At 39.6% G+C, this 23,057-nt stretch overlaps 1 protein-coding gene across 9 annotated transcripts in view; it reads left to right on the top strand.

Moving 5' to 3' along the window:
• LYN (LYN proto-oncogene, Src family tyrosine kinase) overlaps positions 1-22,323 on the top strand; it is a 42,282-nt gene extending 19,959 nt beyond the window's left edge. For all 9 annotated transcript variants that reach the window (XM_015855628.3, XM_015855621.3, XM_085539544.1 and 6 more), the window contains 11 exons: positions 240-288; positions 384-489; positions 802-900; positions 999-1,102; positions 2,665-2,814; positions 3,826-3,978; positions 9,282-9,464; positions 10,373-10,449; positions 17,107-17,260; positions 18,082-18,213; positions 20,717-22,323. In XM_015855628.3, coding sequence (XP_015711114.2) covers positions 240-288; positions 384-489; positions 802-900; positions 999-1,102; positions 2,665-2,814; positions 3,826-3,978; positions 9,282-9,464; positions 10,373-10,449; positions 17,107-17,260; positions 18,082-18,213; positions 20,717-20,919 — 1,410 coding nt within the window. In that variant the 3' untranslated portion in view covers positions 20,920-22,323. The remainder of the gene's footprint in view (positions 1-239; positions 289-383; positions 490-801; positions 901-998; positions 1,103-2,664; positions 2,815-3,825; positions 3,979-9,281; positions 9,465-10,372; positions 10,450-17,106; positions 17,261-18,081; positions 18,214-20,716) is intronic.
• The last annotated feature ends 734 nt before the right edge of the window (positions 22,324-23,057 follow it).

The following is a 23,057-nucleotide window of genomic DNA, read 5'->3' as shown; positions in this document are numbered from 1 at the left end:
AGTTGCAAATTGTGAACTTTCCCATGTTGAACAGCTTCCTGGGGTCTGAGCTGCTCAGTTCAAAATCTAGTTGAGTTTCACTCTATTTTCTTTGTTGTAATTTGCTTCTGATAAGTGGTCAAAGATGACTGAAAAATGCTTCATAAGATAATAACAAAGTAAATGAATAATATGTAACTGTAATGCAGTGTTGTCTCAAAGATATGAAACTGCTTAATTAAAGGCATATTTCATTGTAGGCAAATACAGATGCACACCTTCTACCGGGACAGATATTTGCCAATGAAGGTAAGTTTTCCTAAGCAATCTTGCTGTCTATGTGCTAATGTCCTCATCAGCTTGTGAAATAATGAGAATATTCCTTTGCCTTTCTGTATCTGTAGAACCAGAAGAGCATGGAGTCATTGTAGTAGCTCTGTATCCTTATGATGGCCTTCATGAAGATGACTTGTCCTTCAAAAAGGGAGAGAAATTGAAAGTTATTGAGGAGTGAGTAGTGATAGTTCAAATTGTATGGTATTTTTTTTTTAACTTCTAAAATCCCTTTATAATTCTTTATGTGCCACTTGCAACACAAGTGTACAAATGTTAAGGAAGATCCCTTATATGTAAAAATATGAATGTGGGTATAGCTTGACAGGAGTAACGATAACCAAACTTGGCTCTCATGGAGCCAATGGCTTCTAAGTGGAGCCCGAGTGCAGAGAAAAGGCATTTTTTCTCTCCTTGGCACAGCAGAACCTGAACAACCACTTCTGACTTTCTTTTCCTGTGCGTACTACTGTTGTGTCTTCTTTTCAGGCTGGGAGAATGGTGGAAAGCTAAATCTCTCACAACAAAGAAAGAAGGCTTCATTCCCAGCAATTACGTAGCAAAAGTAAACACCTTGGAAACAGAAGAGTAAGTTCTTGTAATTACTGCCAGACTTCTTTTTCAGCCTTGTGTTGTATCTTTTGTGGGTGGGAAAAGAAGTTTTAACCCTCTGAAATACTTTTCAGGTGGTTCTTCAAAGACATAACTCGAAAAGATGCTGAAAGGCAACTCCTGGCTCCTGGAAATGGCCCTGGAGCATTCCTTATCAGAGAAAGTGAAACATTAAAAGGTAGGCTTTGGGGTGGGTGATTTTGAAGTTGATATTACAGTTAGAATATGCAATCCATCTTCACAAATGTTTGCATCGAGTGCTATGGAATTATACCAGTATGTGTGTTTTGAAGTTACGCAGTTACTTAGGAGTAAGAAGGGTAAGAAAATTATCAGGGAAAGAGGTGAAAGCTACAAATTCTTAAGTTGAAACAGTGGGGGTATACATATGGTTTATTACACTGACAAGAAGCAGCAATGAATGAGAATATCTTTTTCCTTCATAGCGTCCGTGATTCATGTGTTAAGGGGCAATTTTAGTTGTAAATAGTAGAAGCTGCATTTTATTGTCTTCCATTTTTTGTATCTGTATCCATCACTACAAGTTTTGAAGTATAGTTAATACATAAAGAGAGTCTACTCTTCTGCCTTGTAGCATCACTTAAAAAGAGAAACAATGAAACACTTTCTTTATAATAAAATGTTTAGTAAGTTCTCCAGATGTTTCAACTGAAGACCATTGGGTGGTTCTGCTCCAATATCTCAATTCTAACAGTGACCTAATTGGATGCTCCAATTGGATGCATTGGATACTACAGAGGGAAAACATGCTAATACCTTCAGTGGATCATATTTCTGTCCTCTCCATAGGAGTAGGGCTTTTTGACTGCAGATGGCCAAATATTGGAACTGGCTGCTTAGGGAAGTGGTGGAACCACCATTCCTGAAAGTATTTAAGAGGCATGTGGACATGGCATTAAGGGATGTGATGGGACTCAGTAGGTTAGGTTAATGGTTGGACCTGATGATCCAACTTAAAATTCTTAATTCTGCTTGCTGCTTAGAAAACTTTCTGTAACTAGCCCACATCACTGTCTCTGTGTTCTCAAATGAAGACAGTGATCCAAATTCAACAGAGGCTAGTAGAAGGTAAGGCAAAGTATCCACTAAGTTTTTCTTTCTGTCTCCTGCCTCTGGGTGTACATGTGGAGAGAAAGAGAAGGAACCAAGGTGGTTTCTTCTCCTTTGAAAATGGATTATGAGATTTGTGTAAGTGAAAGAAATAAAGAATTCTGTAGTTTAGGATTGATAATATGCTGCCTTATCTTAATTCCTAACTGAGGTCAGGATCCCAAATATTGAAAGATCTTCTTGCCCTCTTGCATGCCTCAGACCATTTCCAAACAATGCCTTTTCTATCTGGCCATGACATCTGGCCTGTTCCTTTTCTAATATGCTGATCTCCGAATTTTAGTTTCTATCTCACTGGTCTGACAACCCTGGAGCTGCTTTCCCAGATGTTTCTACTCAAGTCAGTGTGACTTTATGCAGAAGTGCACATTAGTTATGGATGACTGGATTGTGTAACTCTTAAATTTACTGAATAAGATTGAAAGAGAAAGTCTGACTGTAAGAACTTAGGTGACCAGTTCAGAGCTAGCTACTGACTGAATTCCTTATGTTGCTTGCAATAGGTTTTTTGGAGGGAGAAGTAAAAATAAAGTAGGTGGCTTTGTTGATCCACTGTGTGTGCAGCCTAGACTTGCTATCTGTTAATAATCATTCTTTTTTTATTCTCAGGCAGCTATTCTCTGTCCATAAGAGACTATGATCCCCAACATGGTGATGTCATTAAGCACTACAAAATTAGAAGTCTAGACAATGGAGGATTTTACATCTCTCCAAGAATAACTTTTCCCAGCATCAGTGATATGATCAAGCATTATCAAAGTAAGTTAAATGTGTTAGTGCGTTACGGAATAGAATACAGTCATTATTTCCTGCGAAGGAAAATAAATAATTTCTTGTTTTGTTTCATAACTTTTCATCTGTTATTTCTATGTAATTTTTGGGCATGCATGTTATTAAAGTAAAAAATGGTTGGAAGCCTACTGAGGCTGCTTTATGATCAGGCTTAATACATGCTCAGTTGCATACAATTGTAAAATACAGGACAGCTTTATAAAACATCTCACTGTAGTGATGATGGTGTGAGACTATAGTCAAGACTGACTGCATTGCCAACAAATTCTGTCTTTGAATATATATTTCACTTACTTCTTTACAAACAGAGAGAGGAGGGTACAATCAAGTTTCCCCCTATATTTTAGCTACAAAAGTGACTTTTTATTTTGCACAACCTTTTGCTGAGTAGCTCAAATATATATATATATATATATTTGTTGTGCCATTGGGAAGACTGAGAAGAAGAAAGATGTAAATCATATCAATTTTTCTAAGCTGTTAGATATGTGTGGTAATTTTTCTGCACAGCTTGTAAACCTGATAATTATTTTACATTTGTGCTAAAGTTATAGCTGATACGTGGCAGGAGAAAAAAAATAGTTGTGACCTACACATGCTTGCATTCCTATGTGTGTGCACATCTGAAACGTACTGTAGGAATACCTGATGACAAATTGCAAATACAGGTTTCAAGACTTACACAAATGTGCATCTTCATCTATGAACTGTTACCAGTAAAATCTTAAATTTATCTGTTACAAATTGTAATTAATAGAAAGCAAACAAAGAAAGGAAAACACCAATGATGGTAACCAGATGCATGTGACACTTCTCTATTAAGTGTGAAAAGGTTGTGCTTTCATCAAGGAACTGAACTACTTTGAAACAGCTTTGAACTGGTTTAAGCATGCCTAAATTAAGTGGTCTTTGTCTAAAAGAATGTTAAGACATAAAAGAGTAGCGGATTTTATAGTTTGTGTTTCTTTTGGAAAACAGAACAATCAGACGGCTTATGCAGAAAATTGGAAAAAGCTTGTATTAGCCCAAAGCCTCAAAAGCCATGGGATAAAGATGCATGGGAAATTCCACGAGAATCAATTAAATTAGTGAAGAAGCTCGGAGCTGGTCAGTTTGGAGAAGTCTGGATGGGTAAGTTTATTGCTTTGAAAAGAGTACATCAGCTGAAAGAGGTAGCGTTTAAGAATTAATTTGAGTAACAGCAGACACAAACTTGGTTTATTATACTTGTCAGACCCAGGATACACCTCCCATGAGGAAAAATAATAGGAGAGAGGATTTGTGAAGGGTAAGGTATCAGACAAAGACAAATTCTTAGGGGCAAGCGCTGTAATTTAGGGTGTCTAATGCAGTCGGCTTTGTTTGGTTTTGCTTTTGGGTTTGGGTTTTTTTGTTGTGCTTTATGGAGAAAATAGAAGGGTTTTACTAAGGTTTGACTCCCAGTTATCAAAATTTATTGGCATCTCAGAACTTTAAGTCCAATCAGATTGTGGTGGAAAATCTGAAATATAAAGAAATTGTCTGTTAGTAAAGTATGTTTAGATTTTATCATCCATTGGAAAAGACTCGAGTATAGTATATGGGGCTATCATACTGCATGAAGAAGTGGGTTGTTTAATCCAAGATTATTGTCTGAGCTTGTTGCTCAGGAAGGTAGGTGACTTACATAGGTAGAAGATTAGAGATCTATATGGAGGCTATCATGAAATTTCCAATAATGAAAGCATCACAAGATTTTCAAGTAGTCAATGTTAACAACATGATAGTGTTTGCTGTTATAACCATAATTAGCTTTGGTTGTTTAAAAACATTTTCTCAGCTTCGCTGACTTCCTGCAGCAAAAAGGTACAACCATTGTCTAATCACAGTCTGACCATGATTCAATTCTCTTCTTCTGAAATGTTGCTTATTCTGGCATCTGAGTATTCTTTTGGTCTCTTATTACATGTTCTGTGTGCTGTTCTGTACTTACTCACTGCTAAGAGGTTACTATCTTACCTGACTTAATCAAGATAAATTATACCTACCTTCCAAAATCTTAATTAAGATGCTTTTTCAGGTCAAATCATTGTCCTGACACTTCCATGAAACTTGTTTTCCTTTTGGTTTGGTTTTTTATTTGGAGGTTATATTTAAACAGTAATAAAACTGTTTCAATACTCATACAACATCAGTGCTATCTAGAGTCTATCAGGGGGAATTTCTAAGAAACTTAGAAGCGTATCCCAAAGCTTATTAGAAGATACACAGGGTGCCTTGCTGACCCACAGGATTGCAGCTATCTAACTGGAACACGCTCGAAATTTCATTGTTTTGAGAAGATGCTTTCATTGGGAAAAGTAAAACACAGAGTGGTGCTATTTGAGTGGTAAATTCCACACGTGTTTACAGTCAATCAGAAATGTCTAATTCAATTGCAGGTGTAATCTTCTCATATAAATCATGTAAAAATGCCTGCAACACATCTTTATGATGTGACACAACCAGATTCAGCCTTTTATCTGCCTTCATATGAAAAGGCTTAAGAAAGCCTCCAGTTCGAATGACAATTTTTGTGCTAGTTGAGACAAATGTTTGCCATTGTGCCATTTTTCTTTGCTTAATAAATCAAGGCAAGAAATAATGAACTGACACTGAAGTGCTGTGGAAAACTTCATGGCCGAACATTAACACCCCCTTGAAAATGTAAATCATTCTGGGAAGTGACTACTTCTGCATACACACACAAAGGCATTAAACTTTAAAAGGGTGTTTCTGTTTCAAGATGCTTCCCCTTGTTTGTGTCCTTATTTTGACATCTCAGTTGGGTCTAACCCTTGTATCTGAATTGCTGCGCTGTGAGAAAAATTAATGTACTGTGAAACGATTCGTTGTGTTTCCTCTTCTCTGCTTCCTTTCTGAAGCAAGAGAGGCTGGTTTGCTTGGTGCAGACCCTTTCAAATCAGGAGTAAGAGTAAAGTTTGAGATGAAAAAAGCCTGGGTGATCTGTGCAGGATGCCATCAAATGGCTTATTGCAATGATGACCAACATAGAGGCATTTGGCATTATGTAGAGGTACAGATAAGTCTTGTTACTCCCTCCCAGTTATATACTTCATCTGAAGCAAAATGATTTTTAGCCCACAGTATGAATGACAAATGCTACTCCATAGCTTAATTACCAAAGACATTTGGTAATGGCCCTTCCAACTTCAACAGTTTAATATTGTTATTAAAAATACAGCAGGATTGGATGCACTCTCAGCAAATCTGCACCAAACTGAGTGGTGCAGTTGATATTCTACAAGTTCAGTGTGACTTTCACAGGCTTGAGAGGTGGGCCTATATAAATCTCATGAAGTTCAGCAAGGTCAAATGCAAGGTCCTGCAGCCAAGTCAGAGTAATTACCAGTATCGGTACAGACTTGGGGATGAATGGATTGAAAGCAGACCTGCAGAGGACTTGGAGATCTTAGTAGATGAAAAACTGGATGCAGGCCAGCAGCAAGCACTTATAGCTCAGAAAGCCAATCATGTCCAGGGCTGTGTCAAAAGAAACGTGATCAGCAGATTGAGGGATGTAATTTCTCCCCCTCTACTCTGCTCTTTTGAGACCCCATCCTAAGTATAGCTCTGGGTTCTCCAGCACAAGAGAGATGTGGAACTGTTAGAGTAGGACTACAAAATGACTGTCCTATGAAGACAGATTGTGAGAGCTGAGGTTGTTTAGCCTGGGAGGAGGCTTCAGGGGGACCTTATTGTGGCCTTAAAATATTTAATAGGTCCTTATATGAAAGATGGAGAAAGGCTTTCTACCAGGGCCTGTATTGATAGGTCAAGCTTTAAAGTAAAAGAGAGTAGTCTGAGGTTAGAGATAAGAAATTCTTTACTCAAAGGATGATGAGACAATGGAAGAGATTGCCCAGAGAAGTTGTGAATGGAACTGGAATGTCCCTGGAAGTGTTCAAGGCCAGGTTGGATGGGGAGCAACTTTTGAGCATCTTTAGATAGTGGGAGGTGTCCCTGCCCATGGCACCAGGTTGGGACTAGGTGGTCTTTCAAGTCCTTTTCAACACAAAGGATACTTTGATTCTGTGCCTGTAGGTAGGGAAGGAGTGATGAGCCAAACTGCAATAGGATGTGAAGACACTGCAGTTTCTCAGCCAGCATCCTGGATAATCTGTACCTCTTGTAGCTGTGATATCCTGAGACATTATCTGGCTTCTAACAGTGTCATATTTCTGTAGCTCAGGTTGTTCTCAGTGTAACCTTATGAGGAATTACTGTGAAAGCAGGAGGAGAGTGCTGCATCTTGTTCACTAGATGATCTGTTCATCTTCAGTCCTGGAGATGTGGTCAGAAATGCTTTATGAATGTCTGATATGAATTCATATCACAGCTTGGTCTGATTACACTCATGCAAGAATCTAGAGACAACCTGGTTGTCTAGGACTTGTGTGTTATTGCTTGCATCACATACAGTGTTTTTAAAAAGCCTAAGCTACTGAGAGACTTGCTTCTTACCACAGAATGAAAGGCTTTTCAGCTGTGGATGTTAGTGCATTTGGGCAGCTCCCTTAGTGCAGTGACAAACCAGAGTAGCACTGTAAAAGTAGAGTCTATGTTTTATGCATTTTTATTCCTAGTGCACACTGATATGATGTGAACCATAAAGCTCTGTGGCATTAATAATCCATGCATAGAATTCTCAAGTAGGGGTAAGAGAGAAGTTAACAACACAAACCTAGCCATTATATTGTATTTTATTAATGAGGCACATTTTGCTTGCATCTCAGTTGCACAACCTTCATTTTTTAAAACCCAAATTAGAATAAAAGTAATGAAAATTTTGAGATATCAGTAATCAGAGTAAACCATACTGCAGAAATAGTGTTATTAACACAAAGGCATATCAAATGAACTGGGAAAACTGGCAGGTACATATCAGCATCACAAGTGTGTTTTACAGTACACACAGACTCTGAATATTACTTGGCAAAGGACCTAAATTTCATGCCAGCTTTCTTAGCTGTGGGTAAGAATGTAATTGCTTACCTATCATTGTGGAATTTGTGTATATGTGTGTCCCGATACCTGACAAAATAAATGAATGAGAGACAGATCAGGATCAAATGTCTCTAATGCCCTTACAAGCTATATAAAGATGCTTTATACTTTGTAAACAGAAAGAGATGTAACTCCTTTTTTGGTGCACAATACTTAGATATCTGTGCTTCAATGGCAGAATTTGACCTGTTGCTGTCATTTCTAGTTATTAGATCATATGGAGGCATGTCTGTATTATGCCTTGACCTTACTATGCTTGGAAAAAATACATTTAATAATCGTGCAGGTAAATGTTTTGTTACAGATACAGCTGCTTCTGTCAGGTAATGATCTCTCTTTTCCAAAGGTGATACAATATGTATTGGTTAGAGCAATGGCTTGGGGTCTTGGAGTTAATTCCTTGCTTTGCTTAGGCGATAAAGAATATAACAAAATATAGTGTAAAGAAATGGTGGGCTCAAATGTAGATGTACATCCGTTGTAGTAATACTGTCCAGATTGCTGCTGAATAAATAAGTGATGGTGTATTGTCAAGTCATGGAAGCTTTGCCTCTTCTGGGATGCATTACTGCAATGTTGAAATGTGTATAGTAGGGGACAGAAGGCTGCGGTGTGTTGTTACTGAAGTGTTCTGTATATCTGGAACATTAAGAAGGAGTTGTATTTATATCTTACTTGGTCTCTCTGGTTTCTTTTTTTTTTTTCTTCTTTTATTTTGCACAGTAAAAGGCATTACATCAGAATGTTAAACAGAGAAATGAAACAGCCACAATCCTTTCTGCTCTTGGCATGTGCTTTGCTGGAAAGGAATTATCGTGTTTTAAATCTTGCTCCAGACGGTGCAGGGCTGCAGTCCTGCCAGCATATCTTTGTTGGTCACAAGGATACCCTTTTTATTGCAGTTTACTGAAACATTCTGTTTTGAGTACTGAGGGTTTAAGAAAAGATTAAAAGCATGAGGCAGGCAAGCATAAAATGGGTCTAACCATGGTATTTAGAGACGTTCCGTGTTCCTGTAAGCACTCCATTGCCTCTGTTAGAGTTTGAGACAATTTATGTGAACGTTCATTGAAACATCTCTTGACTGTTTTGGTAATTTCTCGTGGGCTACTTATAAGTGAAAGTTTGGCACAAAGCAAGTTATGTTACTTTCTTTAGGTGTATTTTTGAGACATGTAATTCAAAAAAGAAGTAGGAAATTAATTAGTTTTTACTGCAGTGTGATGGCAAAACAAAACGCAATTTTAATGCAAATACTTGTGCTACACCCAATCACTAGCTCTTGGGCTCATAGCTGTTAATGGAATCCAACCTCACCCACACTGTGTATTCCTACAGGTCAGGGTGCTGTGCTAAGAAGGGTGACTGAACATGTTTCCTCTTTTCAGGTTATTATCATAATAGTACAAAAGTGGCTGTGAAGACTCTGAAGCCTGGAACGATGTCTGCGCAAGCCTTTCTGGAGGAAGCCAACCTCATGAAGACGCTTCAGCATGACAAGCTAGTTAGGCTTTATGCTGTAGTGACCAAAGAAGAACCTATTTATATAATAACAGAATTCATGGCAAAAGGTGAGAATGACGTAAGATTGATGTCTCAGTAAACGTTTCCCATAAGTCAGTGCACTTCCTTTAAGAAGCAAGGAACAGAAAAGGAAAACTTGGGATCTTAGCAATATTCTCTTGTATGCTCCAGTATAAGGTATCTGTGTTCAAAGAGAGATAAATATTTAAACGTATGATTCCTTGTTACCCTTTTAAGATGGCTATTTCTACAGATTTCCTAGATGTATCACTCTTGAATTGTTTCAGATGCAAAGCATATAACACTCAAGTAAGTCTGCTTCCTCTGAGTTCTAATAGGTAATTTTTGTGTCTGGTGTTGTAATGAGGCACTCAATAATGAAAATGTTAGAATTTGCCTTCTGTAGCTCTTGAATTGATAAGATTATAAAGTGAGTGATGTGTGCGAGGATTGCTGCACTACTAGAAAAGGACAACCTGTAGCAGATCATCATGACAAAAGATTAGTGAGATTTCCTTCTCAGATTGTCTTAGTTTTTAGTTTATTTGTTTCATTCTGTTTTCAAGCAGTAGTGATGCTGACTTCAGAAAAACCAGCTAGAATTCAGGATTCGGGAACTTATTATTTATGACTTTGAAAGAATTAGTAAGTGTGATTCTCCAAGAGAGCTTTCTTGATAGCCTGGAGAAGAGGATCATTATCAAATTCACCACTGAACGAAGGTTTACTCTGATTAGTTTTCAACACTCAGGAAAGCTGCACAACTTGGATACTTGTTCTGACCTGAGCATTACTGTTATTAGATTATGTAAGGAGATGATCTTACCGCAGTCAACTTGAAAATAAATCAAAACTATACACTACAAAAAACCTGTGACCTGAGAAATTGGGTACCCATTAGGAACTATATTGTGATAGGAAGCTACACTGACTGAATCGTTCTCTGTTGTAACAGGAAGCTTGCTGGATTTTCTGAAGAGTGATGAAGGAAGTAAATTGATGCTTCCAAAGCTAATTGACTTCTCTGCTCAGGTAAGATTTAAGAGATATGCTAAAAATAGAGGGGCGCTATTTCTCTCCAAGACTGAAATTCACAATGGAAAACTTAACCATTTTTTCTTTTTTTCATGAAAAGAGAATGTAGTTTTCAAATATATCTTGGTCTGAATAGATTGGGTTCCTTGGAAGTGAGTAGAGGAAAAAAGTGTTCCAAAGGGAATATGTGAAGGTAGGAATCCTTCTTCAATAGTGCCAGTGAGCTGCTTAGTGATACAGTCACTTCCCTTTGTGGAAAGGCTGTTTTCACTTAGAGCAGCTATGAGGTGGATGTTTAAGTGCAAGTTTTACAGAGCCAGCACTTTTGAGATTCGTTAATAGGAACGTTGTCTTCTTAAATCAGGTCAATTAGTCAGATCTCTCTGTTAACTTCTGCAAAGTATTGTTGGTTTCCAAATCTTATGCAAATTACTGTGAAATTAATAAAATCTAATCAAATGGTGTTTCAAGTGCTAGTGGTATGGTATTAATATGTAGTGAAGGCATTTCTGGTAGGTTTTCCTTTCTCCAACATTTTTTAATGCATTATAGTGTGCAGACGGTTATTCTCTGTTATATTAACACACTATGAGTCATGGGGAAAGATGAGAAAGCCCTAAAAAGATTTAATAAAATATGAGTGATTTATAAAAAAAACATTTGATGTGAGATCACTGCACAACTGCTAAATACATGTCTATTATGTCTCATTTTTATTATTTTTATATATCTCAAATACAGATTTCATGTAACAGATTCAAAACAGGAGCCGTTTTCATTGAAATCACTGGTTCAATGTAGCTACAGGTTAAGTATTCTGAACTACATAGGTAATTCATCCTTGAGGATTTAGCGGAGATAAAAGCTTTGTGGATATGAAAAAAACCATCTGATTCCAAGTCATGGTTTGAAGGGATGAGCAACACTGGCTGTAAAAGATTGGGAAAAAATATTAGGTAGCTTTGAAAATAGTGGGCAAAACTCAAGGGAGAGAAGAACATCTGTGGTCAGTGAGTGATATGGAGAAAGACTGAAGGTCAGCCAGCACTTGTGGTTGAGCAGTAGACCTTTTTATTAGAGCTCAAGATGCTGTGTTGTTTAAAAGGATTTAGCATTTTCATAATATAACATTAAAAAAAGAAAAGCTTAATGAATTGGAGAATAAGAAAGGTCAACTGCATAAAACCTGGGTAAATAATTTCCACTGTGACAGGGATCAGTGATTGTAATTTACAAAGACTTGAAGGTTGGGTTATTTGAAATTGAGGTGTCTGGTCATCCTGATCTGCCAATAACCTGTTTGAAAATCTCTTCTTGCACTTGGCCTCAGAGGGCAGGACCTTAGGCAGCACAGCAGGTATGTAAAGTCCCTCTCCTCACATAAGATGTAGACTATTCAGAGGAACTTTTGAGTTCAAGCTATGCTGGGTTGCAGAGTTCTTTCACAGGGATGTTCAGGAAACAGTTTCTGAGGATTTCCAACAGCAGCCCAAACAAAACTTTGGAACAGGGAACAAAATCCAACTGGAACAGAGATTTTTCCTATGGAAAGAATTTGTGGGTGTTTTGAGTATGTTTGTTAGAGGCTTTGAACATCACCAACTTAAGACAGGACTGCATGGAATCGATTTTCAGGCTGCATTTGGTTCTCAGACCAGGGATTTCACTTTGAACAACAGAGATGTTCCATTAGTCTTGTCTAGTTCTGGCTGTTCAATCAGATGTTCCTTAGGACAAAAATCAGACTAACATACTTGCAAACTATGTTGGCCTTTGTTGGCTAAGATAATGGTGATTTTACTACAGGCTACTCATAGATCATGCACTACAAGAATGCAGGCTGTATTACACAAATGAGAACATAATCTGTGTTTGGTTACTTTTGGTAGAGCTTTGGCTTGTCTAAAAGGATTGCAAGTATGTTCTTACAGTAATGATGTTAACCTCTCTGAACAGCCTAAGGGGAAAGAAAATGTGAGCTGTGTTTCAGAAGAGGCATGGAAGGAAACCACTGTTAACTAAACTGAGATTGGGAATATGTTTTTCCTTGGTGGCACACACGTGAGCCATGCATGCCTCTCTGACCACACATTTCCAGTAGGGAAGTTTACCAGCCTATCCCAAATTCTTGGAGAGACTGAAAACATAACAAGAGGTAGCAGAGGATTGTCTTTACTCCCCTTGTGAGTCTGTGGTGTTGAACAAGACTGACTTGCTCACACAGCTGGCTTGCTTGCATCCGCGTATGTGTGCATGAGACTTGTTGCAAGAAACAATTCTGAAAGAATGTTACTCATTGAGAGGCAGTTCCAGCAGGGACAGGGAAATGATTATCCCTCTTTACTCTGCTCTTGTGAGGCCCCATCTGGAGTACTGTGTCCAGGTATGGAGCCCTCAGTACAAGAAAGACATGGAGCTGTTGGAGTGGGTCCAGAGGAGGGTGACGAAGATGATCAGGGGGCTGGAGCACCTCCCCTATGAGGACAGGCTGAGGGAGTTGGGCTTGTTCAGCCTGGAGAAAAGAAGGTTGCGGGGTGACCTCATTGCAGCCTTCCAGTACCTGAAGGGAACCTATATCCAGGAGGGGAGTAAACTCTTCGAAAGGGCTGACAATACCAGGACAAGGGGAAATGGATTTAAGTTGAAAGAGGATAGATTTAGGTTGCATGTTAGGGGGAAGTTATTTACTAGGAGAGTGATGAGGTGCTGGAACAGGCTGCCCAGGGAGGTTGTGGATGCCCCGTCCTTGGAGGTGTTCAAGGCCAGGTTGGACGGGGCCCTGGGCAACCTGATCTAGTAAATGTGTATGTTTGGTGGCCCTGCCAGGCAGGGGGGTTGGAACTACATGATCCTTGAGGTCCCTTCCAACCCGGGTCATTCTGTGATTCTGTGATTAGCACTGGACTTGTGAGTCAGCAGAATGAAAAGGGACAGGATATGTTTCCACTTAATACATTGCCTTTTTATCTAGAGGAATGGCCTTTGTGACCTTACAGTGGCCTTGTTGGAAAAGGAAGGATTGAGGATAAGAGGAGGATGTGGCTGTGTGACTAACAGACAGCTGAACAGTGTAGTGCCCTTAAATGTGAACCCAGTTCTGGAGCTGATTTGTCACTGTGCTGAAAACTGCAGTGGGCTGGTGTTCCATTGCCAAGCAGCTGGTCAGTGCCCCACTCCCTGAATGAGCAGAGCCTTTACCTGGAGCAGTCTTGAAAGAAATCTGCATTTGCAAGGGATAGAATATTCTGATTTTGCAAAAAAGCAAAGAATTCTCCCACAGGGAATAGTAAGCATCTTTTTCAAGCAAGTCCATGAATATACTGCTACACCACTACCCTGATTTTGCTGTTTTGTTTGCTGACCATATACGGGCATTGATGCCATTTTTAATGGTACCAGATGAGTACTGAGGTAGACTTAAATCTGGTTCTTATCTTTGAGTATGGCTGTGGAATTGGATTTTTCTTTTAATATTATTATTTTTTTAATTTCTATTCTTTGTTGTGCAAGCAGACACCTTATGAAATCAGGTCTGTGGAAAACATGGCAACAAAGTCCTTGCTAGGAAGGTGATCCAGCTTGGTTTCTAAGTTTGTCCCCTAAAAGAGCTGATATTTCTCTTTTGTGTTTTAATTAGTGTGTGTGAGTAGGGGCTGGGGAAATCTAGTGTTGGCCGTGCGCTGGCAAAAATTGGCCCCTAGAGATGAATGCTAGCAGTCTCTGTAATGAGTGTTTTAAAAGGAGCTGAGTTTGGCAAACCTTCAGCACATACTGCCTGCATTAATGCAGAACAGGGCTGTGGCATCACCTGCACAATTCAGCAGAACTGTAAATCTGCAGTATATGCCAGAACCAAAGCCAAGAACCAACATGTGAGACTCTCTCCCTTATGGGCAGCTGAGCAGCACAGCGGCTTCCTGGGCTGCCCTCACTACTTACTCTGCCGGATGGCCGTGAGCTGACACAACTCACAGGCACTTCTACTTCCTGCTGCCTCTGCTTCTCAGCACAGCAACTGGCCTGAGGAAATATGGGGCGGCTTTTAGCTGCCACTTCCCAGTTCTGAGCTTGAGTGGAAGTGGATTTCATCACTTCGTCCACAAGCTACGTGGCCAAATCTTGCTAATGCAGCAGCCAGAGCATGCAGACTGCTCTTATTCCTCTCATTTACAGGCAGTAGCCAGGCTATTGCATCACCAGAGGGACTGCCACACTGGATTTTACTAGCTATTTTCTGTCTTGTCCCAAAGCTAACTTGCCCACAGAACTTCCAGTTCTTTGTTTCACAGTTATTGAAATCACACTGGCCTCTGCTTTATGAGGTCAGATAAGACAAAGTGATGTAAATTCAGTGAACCTTTTGAACTTAGTTATGTTCTGCTCCTTTTCGTTTTGTTTTGTTGTTGGTTGTTTTGTTTGTTTGTTTGTTTTTTGCTACCGAACTGGTGAACTTCTGGATTCCTTAATAGCCCAGTCTCTCAATTCAAGGACATTTCATTTCTGCTGGCAGGCAGCAGCAACATGGAAGGTATTTTGAAGCAGCATTTATTCACAGCTCCCTGGCTTCCACTGGGTGTGCTTCCACCTGGGCTGTCATGTGTACAGGTCCTCAGAAGAATAAAAAGCAGTATCTGTCAATACAAAGCGAAGCCTTTTAAAAGTGTACCCAAGGCATCTCCGAGCAATCTAGATGAGTTCTGCTCTAAAAGCATGGATGAAATAGAGCTGGAGAGTGTCACAGTGTTTTTGTGCTAGCATTTCGTAGTAGTTTGCTAACTGTAGGTCATGCCCTTTGTGTTGTTTGTTTGTGGATGTGTTTAAGAGCCATTTGTATGTGGTGCTCAGGGATATGACTTAGCAGAGGGTTGTTAGAGTTGGGGTACTATGGTTAGGCTGAGGTTGGACTTGATGATCTTTGAGGTCTTTTCCAACCTGGGTAATTCTATGATTCTGGGTGTGGAAACCACTACCACAGTCTCTTTCACAAAGTGGTTCTTTATTCCCCAGTCAGCAGCCAGTCCAAGTGTTGCATCCGTGCATGGAAATATGAGGAAAGTCAATTCCTTCTTGATGGTTGCTGTATTCTCACACTGACATTGGTGCACCTGTCTGCCTTGCAGTTCTACCTGCCAAGCTGGCCAGTCCAATTGCAGCATAGATCTTAAAGCAAAGCCTTCACTTTCACATCTCCTTCCTCCCTAGACCAAAGTAATTGTATCTGGGGGAGAGAACCAGAACTCTTCCATTTTGTGAGCTGTCTTTGAGTCTCTAGAAGGACACACTACAGCAGTTATTCAGAAGTAGCTTCGTCCTTCATTATATAATACCTTTACTTATATTTAGAAAATATGAAATACAGATGTACTTCATTCTCTCCATCATCAGTTTCTTCCTGGTTTACTGTGAGCACCCCTTTGTGTTCTGTAAGTGAAATTAAAGACTGCCCTGCAGAAGTGGCTGTATGTTGGCATGTAAGAAAACCACTGCAGTAGAAGGTGGGAAGGAAAGTGGCTGTATTTTACACTGCTTCAAAGGAAAAAGAGGAATGAAGACTGTGTGGATTCAGTGTTGTAAGTGATAGTAGTGTGTGTGTGTGTGTGTGTGTTGTACCCTCAGGGACTTCTGAAAAATGCATAAGCAGAAGTGGTTTTCATGTTTGCTTAAAATTTGGTCAGGAGCTCGTGTCTGCTTTACTGCACAGCTGAAACTTGCTGCTCTGGCAATGAGAGACACCCACATACCTGAACACTGCTGAGATGGAGAGGAAGGAGCTCATGTTTGAGTACAGTAGGGACCAGGACAGTACAAGGATTCTAGCTTTGCTACTGCTTCAATAACAAATGAAGTACTTGAAGGGGGCCTGCAGGAAAGCTGGAGAGACACTTTTTATTGGGGCAGATAGCAACAGGAAAGGACCTACAAGATCATCTAGGATGAGGGAAAGTGGTTTTAAACTAGAAGAGGGTCAATTTAGAATAGATATTAGGGAGAAATGCTTCACTGTGAGGGTGGTGAGACACTGGAATAGCAATCTCACAAGGAAGAGGAATATTAACAGCTCCCAAACACTATTTTTTTTTCCTATTAATCTTTTGGGCAGCATACTAACCACATGTAAGATCCGCTCCTATGAACTGAGAAACTGTTTGTTTCAGTTTCTTTTCTTTCTGAAAAGCAATGCATTTTTCTTCAGTGGATTCAAAAAGAGCAGTCTGGACAAGCACTGAAATAATCATCTCAATGTATATTACAAGGTCATCAATCACCTTTAATTTAATTTGGAAAATAACTTGGGTTGATGAAACGCAATGAAATTTACCTATGATAGTATCTGAATGCTTGCTGATGCCAAATGCTGATCGTGTATGAGCAAGTAGGTGATGCTGCAGGTGAAGATAAACTTAAGTTATTGGACTTGTCTTAGTAACTATTTTGTAATTACCCAGGCTGATAGCAGGTGATTAGGAAGTTTGTTTTCATTGTTTTAACTATTTCCATTGTTGCTTAGTCAAACTTTAAAAGGACATCAGTCTCTCTACTGGTAATGAATAAATGAGTGAGACTTCACTGAGTAATTGAAAGAACAGACGGGCCAGGATGCTAATGGTATTATGTGGTGCTGTAATACTAGAATATTTGTTCCTTTTGTTACAGATTGCAGAAGGGATGGCATACATAGAAAGAAAAAATTACATCCATCGAGACTTGAGAGCGGCTAATGTTCTGGTTTCAGACCTACTGATGTGCAAAATTGCTGATTTTGGACTAGCTAGAGTCATTGAAGACAATGAATATACAGCAAGAGAAGGTACGTCGCTTTATGTTTGCTCTTAAAACTTCAGCCTCTGGGAGGCAGTGGGACCGTATCTAAAAATAATACAGTCATCAAGGGCAGAAAATGCCATAACAACTTCCTAGAGGCAGCGTTTTAAACTTTTAAGAAGAATAAGGAAACAAATAATCTTTCTGTGCTTCCCAGGCTAGTGGAAAGCTTAATTTACTGGGCAGAAAGGAGCATGCTTACTGCCACTGCAGCAAAAATTCACAGTGCCATATATGAGGGTTGATCCAAAAATAATGCTTCCTGTTTCGTTATGTTGGCCTACTATAAGGGAAACTGTTCATCACAGCCTGAACCTTTGATTAACCATCTGAGGCAAGCAAAGAGTCAGCTGTGGGAGCACAGGTGAAGGTAATTCAGCTGTGCTCCCGGAAGGGGTGGAGCTTGGCTCTGCCTCTCCTAGATCCCATTTAAGGGCTGACCACCACAAAGGTAGCATCTTTTTCTGGAGATTTTGTGGTGAGCCTCAGCATTGCAGAACATCCATCTCAACTGAAAGCCTCAGCACTGGTGAGTCTTTTCTTAGATATCCTCTGGCTATTTGGTCTGTAATTCCAGCTATACACCTACCATGTCAGGGGTGAATGTTGGTGGCATGGCAATAGAGGCTGAACCTTCCAGCCAGTGTTGCATTACATTTTGTTGTGAAACAGATGGCAGCAGCAGGGTGGTCTGACAAAATGGCACATGATGGGGAAATGTGGATAAAACAACTGAGTGTCACTGAATTCCTCCATGTGGAAGAAAATAAATTTCCTTTGATTGATTGAAATTGTGTTGGTTTTTAGGTGCAAAGTTCCCAATTAAATGGACAGCACCAGAGGCGATTAACTATGGATCTTTTACTATTAAGTCTGATGTATGGTCATTTGGGATTCTCCTGTACGAAATTGTTACATATGGAAAGATTCCTTATCCAGGTATGGACATATGTTTATACTGTATCCCTCTATTTACACTTCAGTGTTAAAAGACAAAATACCCAGGGAAAGAGCTGACATTTGACAGCAGCAAAAGCAGCAGTGATGTGGAAAACATCAAGCGGGTAAAGTTCATGTTTTGAAAGCTATTAATCATCATATGTGTAGGCTACATGCATCTATTTAGTGAATGGACTAATGGCACCATGAATGAAGAACCATTTTCATACGTTCAGTAGTTACCACTGAGCTGCTACATAAGCTGGTCTCCTTTTTTTTTTTTTTTAATGTAATATTGGAAAGTACTAAGAAAGTGTGTTTTCACAAGCAGATAGGCTCAAATATTTTGTCAGTGTTAGCTGATCAAAACACATAAGGGAAGTGAGCCTAAAGCAATGTGTTGATTGACCACTAGGAGTAGTTACACTTGTTCCCTATGGCTCAGATACATGGCCACAGTGAGGACATTGATAACAGCTACGTTATGTAGCTGTGAAATAGTTTAGTGCTTTGATTCATTTTTCTTTCTGCTAAACTAGGTATCTACTGAAGCAGTATGGGGAAGGGTGATGGCAGCAAACTTTACATTACATGAGGGAAGAACATATCAGCTTTCTGTGCAAGAGGTAGAGCCAAAACAGATAATCTGATTGCTCTGCAAGGCTCCAGTCCAGAGAAGCACTTAAATTCAAGAGCAGCCCCTTCAGCTACAGGAGGTGATAGGGCTGCTGGCACAACTAAATGTTTAAACATATTCTCAAGGTAATTTTTGTAGGCAAGGGCTATAAATTATGTGCCTAAGTGGCAGGTCCTCCTAAACCTACTCTAGAAAAATGCTCAAGTCCCCAAGGAAAGATCAGGTGGATGCTGCATTCACCAGGGTAAGGTGTGGTTCTTCCTACAGCTGGAATATTTTATTTTCTATTAGCACATGCCTATGTACCCAGACACTGACCTATGCTGAGGTGGCTTCGTAAGGTTATTACCGAATGTCTTGAAAATTCTTCAGTTCTAATGGGAACACTTAATAATTGAAAATAGTATTTCGAAGTACTTCCAGCAACTAGCAAGCTTTCAGCATAAAGCTGCATCTGAACAGGTGTGATTTGTAGCCAGCAAATTAATGAGTTAATGCTAGCAAAGAACACCCCTAGTCAGGCAAATGGGAAGGAAGCCTTACCAGACAAAAAAGGTGGAGCTTTTGTGATCCTTGTTCCTAAATTCCAACAGCTGTTTCTCTTCCAAAGGAAACTCACGCAGTTAGTGGGACGATACAGTGGGACGATAGGTTCTGAAACACGGCACAGATCTGTAGACATGGAAGTTGAAGTGGCTGTTAAAAATTAACTTCCAGGTCATTATACAGTATGTCAAATGTTGGAAGCAGGCAAGTTTGCATTCCAGTTATGTCAGCTGTTCTTCACAAGATGCACTAGTTTCTATGCACTGGGATTCTTCCTTCATGCTGGTGTGTTCACATCATTTTCTGAGCTCTATCATATGGAAGTATGTTTCTATCTATGAAGTTTAGCAGGTACCACAGTGTAAATTAAAACAGACCTATACTAAATCTAGAGTCGGTCCTCTGCTAGCATAGAAGCGTGTAAGCATGTGTCTTGGAAAAGGTGGTCCTGGCATAGTTACTCCATTGAGTTGCACAAGCTGTACAGAAGAAGGGACAGCTGAAAGGCAGGAAACAGTTCTTGTGCTTGCCCAGGCATGTGAAGAACTGCCTTCTGAGAGTAAGTGAGGAAAAGAAGGAGGAAACAAGAGGAGGAGGATATAGTTGAGGGCAGGCTGCTCCCACAGGACTGGTCCTTGAGAGGCAAACGAGACATAAGCTGCACTGCTGGTAGTTCTTTATTCCTTTTCTCAGAAAGAGAACAATAATTGGGAAACTAAACAAAACTCATCACAGCTGATGTTTTTGCACAGCACAAATAGTATGAGGAAGAGAGGAGAGGAAATTGCCTGTTACATGTAACAGTATCAGTTGTGCCCATTATCTTGCAATCAGCAAGTTACACAAAAGAGAGCATAGGAAAAAAAGTTAGAAACTACTTAATACAGAAAGCTGCCATTACATGAGGGCCTGGTTCTGTGGTGAGACAGTTATGCTGCTTGCTGTTGGCATGGAGCAAGCAGGTTAGAACCTCTGCACCTAAGGACACAAAGGGAATAATTACATAGGTGGCCAGGGCATCTGGCTGAGGATCTCACCACCTCTGAAAGCAGTGAAAACAGTGGCAGCATGGAGCAGAGGAACAAAATGGAGTTGGTGGAGTTGGTGCTAGGAAAAAAGCAGCAGTCATGTCAGACACAGCTCTAAATACAGTACTACTTCTTATTAAAAGGTACCTACCTGGTTGAATAGAGCAGTCTTAGCTCATTGGGTTAAATGGGTTAAGATGTTTCTTTAGAGTGTTGTGAATAAAAGAGAAGTGAAATAGCTCCTAAAGAACCTAAGAGAGCAGTTCAAAGCTTTGTTTTTTAATTCTTATAGGTATGAGCAATTCAGATGTGATGGTTGCTCTTCAGCGTGGGTACCGAATGCCTCGTATGGAAACCTGTCCAGCTGAGCTTTATGATATCATGAAAACATGCTGGAAAGACAAAGCGGAAGAAAGGCCAACATTTGATTACCTACAGAGTGTACTGGATGATTTCTACACAGCAACAGAAGGGCAATACCAACAGCAGCCATAGCAAAAAAGAACACTTTTTTTCCTATTGACATGGATCATTGGCACAGACTATTACTTGGACAGACTGCTGTAACCAATTACTTTGAGTTTGGACATCTTAACCAAGTGTGGAAGCTGGAGTGCTGAAGGAAAGAGTAATTCTACAGCCAAGTAATCATGCTTTTTTGTGGTTAAAGAAGTTCTCTTTAAATGCTTCGTGTTTTGCAACTGCAGAAACATCCCAAACTGTGCAGACCCTTTGGAGAAACAGAAGGAAAGCAATCATTCACCTGTGCAGTTTTTCACAGGCTTCTTAAGCCCAAGGTCATGGAATATATTACCAGGATCCCTTTCTGAAAGGCACACACAAACAGCTTTTTCAAAGGAAAAAGGAACAACCCCATGTCTTATGCATTTAAGTTGTTCTTCATGACAAAGTCATGACAAATGCAGCATATTATTAAAATCGTTTCTGTATCCTTGTTGTTTCACACTAGTAGCTGCAATACCATCATCTCGTCAGACTTTGTAAAGGGCACAATGATTTCTTTAAAGGAAGGGCTATGGATGTAATTAATTCTTTATACTGAAAATGATTGTTTTACTGCTGTTATTCATGAACTTTAAAATCCTTTGCAAAGCAATGCAACAGCCATCTCAGATGCAGAAGAGGACCCACGAAGGCAGGCTCAGTAGCATGCCCAGCTCTGTATTTGACCTCCAGTTTCCCACAAGGCCCAAGTCATCACCTGAAGTCAATGGGAAAGCACAGGATGGTGAAGGAAGTTCATACATTCATTGCAGTCACTGTTACCCATGAAAATATTTTAAGATTAATTTTTAATCATCTGTGATTATTCAAGAATATTTCTTAATTTTTGCTGCTTCAATCAACTAACCCTAAAGCTGTTTTAAAACTACGACTAGCTCAAGCACAGCCCAAACCAATTTGTGGAAAGATGAAATGGGATATTAAGCAAGTTAAATGGCAGAGACACTATAAGTTTGCTCATATATAAACCTGTAGTTCTTAGAAAGGAAATGCAGTTTGCTATGCTCTTTATATTAAATTGTTGTTATCAAAATGACCAAACAGATGAGCTAGTGCTATTACAACGCACCTATGGTAGAGATTTGTGTTTCTTTTGGTGACACTGGCTCTCATCACCAAAATCAAGGACATCTTTGCCACCTCTCACCTTACCCAGTTATTCAGGCAAACGGTACTTTGCAGCAGCTTCAGACTCTTTTCATTAAGCTTTGGTGTGCCTGCAGCTAAAGCTCAGCAGCATCAACAATCACTGCTTTTTCCTCCATTGGCTTCCTTCAGTCAAACTGTGCTGTTTAAGCAGACTATCAGTTAAATATGTAAATATTGTTTCTATTATATGGTGATTTTTAATTTTAATAAACACTTAGTCTGAAACAAGTTGCACAGCTGTAATTTGGGACAATAAGAAAAGCCTGATAACCCATCTGTGGCAGTAGCTTCACATGGAGCATCTGTTCATTATCATTAATGAGTTTATTTTACAATGGTAAACATTAATGGATTCTGCTTGCCTTACATCAGTTCTTCCTGAAGCCATTGAAACAGCCAGTCATTTCTGCATCTCTGTGTTTCTTTTTGGAGGGGAGGAAGAGATTTAGTCTTCAGCTGTCCTTTAAAACACCTCCTCCACATCCTTTAAGGTAACATCCTTTAATTTAACAGTCATTTTGCGACACTGCGAAAAAAATTACAGATAAAACCTACAGTGAAGTTCTTACCAATTCTTGTTTTAATTTAAGAGAGAAAAAGATAGACATAACCTTGTTTTTCAAACCATTTCCTAAAGTCAAAGGTACTCTGGGAAGTCGGAGCACGCACAGAAACAGCCTTTGCTCAGAGAAGAAAAGATTATTGCAAGCCTTATGTAAATCTGCTCACATAAAATCTCAGACCAGTGACAACTGTGTCAAAGCACAACGTGAAATCATCTGTAATATTATAGCTTCAGCTTACTGTTTGACTACTGCTGATCCTAGAGCAATTTGTACTTAACCTTTTCATTCAAGGGATTAGCACTCAATGTATCATAGTGCAACACCAAAACGTTGTTCAGTAGTTGGAATAGTTTGTGTGGAAGAAGCATATTTTAGAACTACTGGAGCCACATA

Source organism: Coturnix japonica, chromosome 2, assembly GCF_054131305.1.
Source record: "Coturnix japonica strain WE chromosome 2, WE-NBRP24, whole genome shotgun sequence".
NCBI lineage: Eukaryota > Metazoa > Chordata > Aves > Galliformes > Phasianidae > Coturnix > Coturnix japonica.
This window is presented reverse-complemented; position numbering and strand designations above follow the sequence as displayed.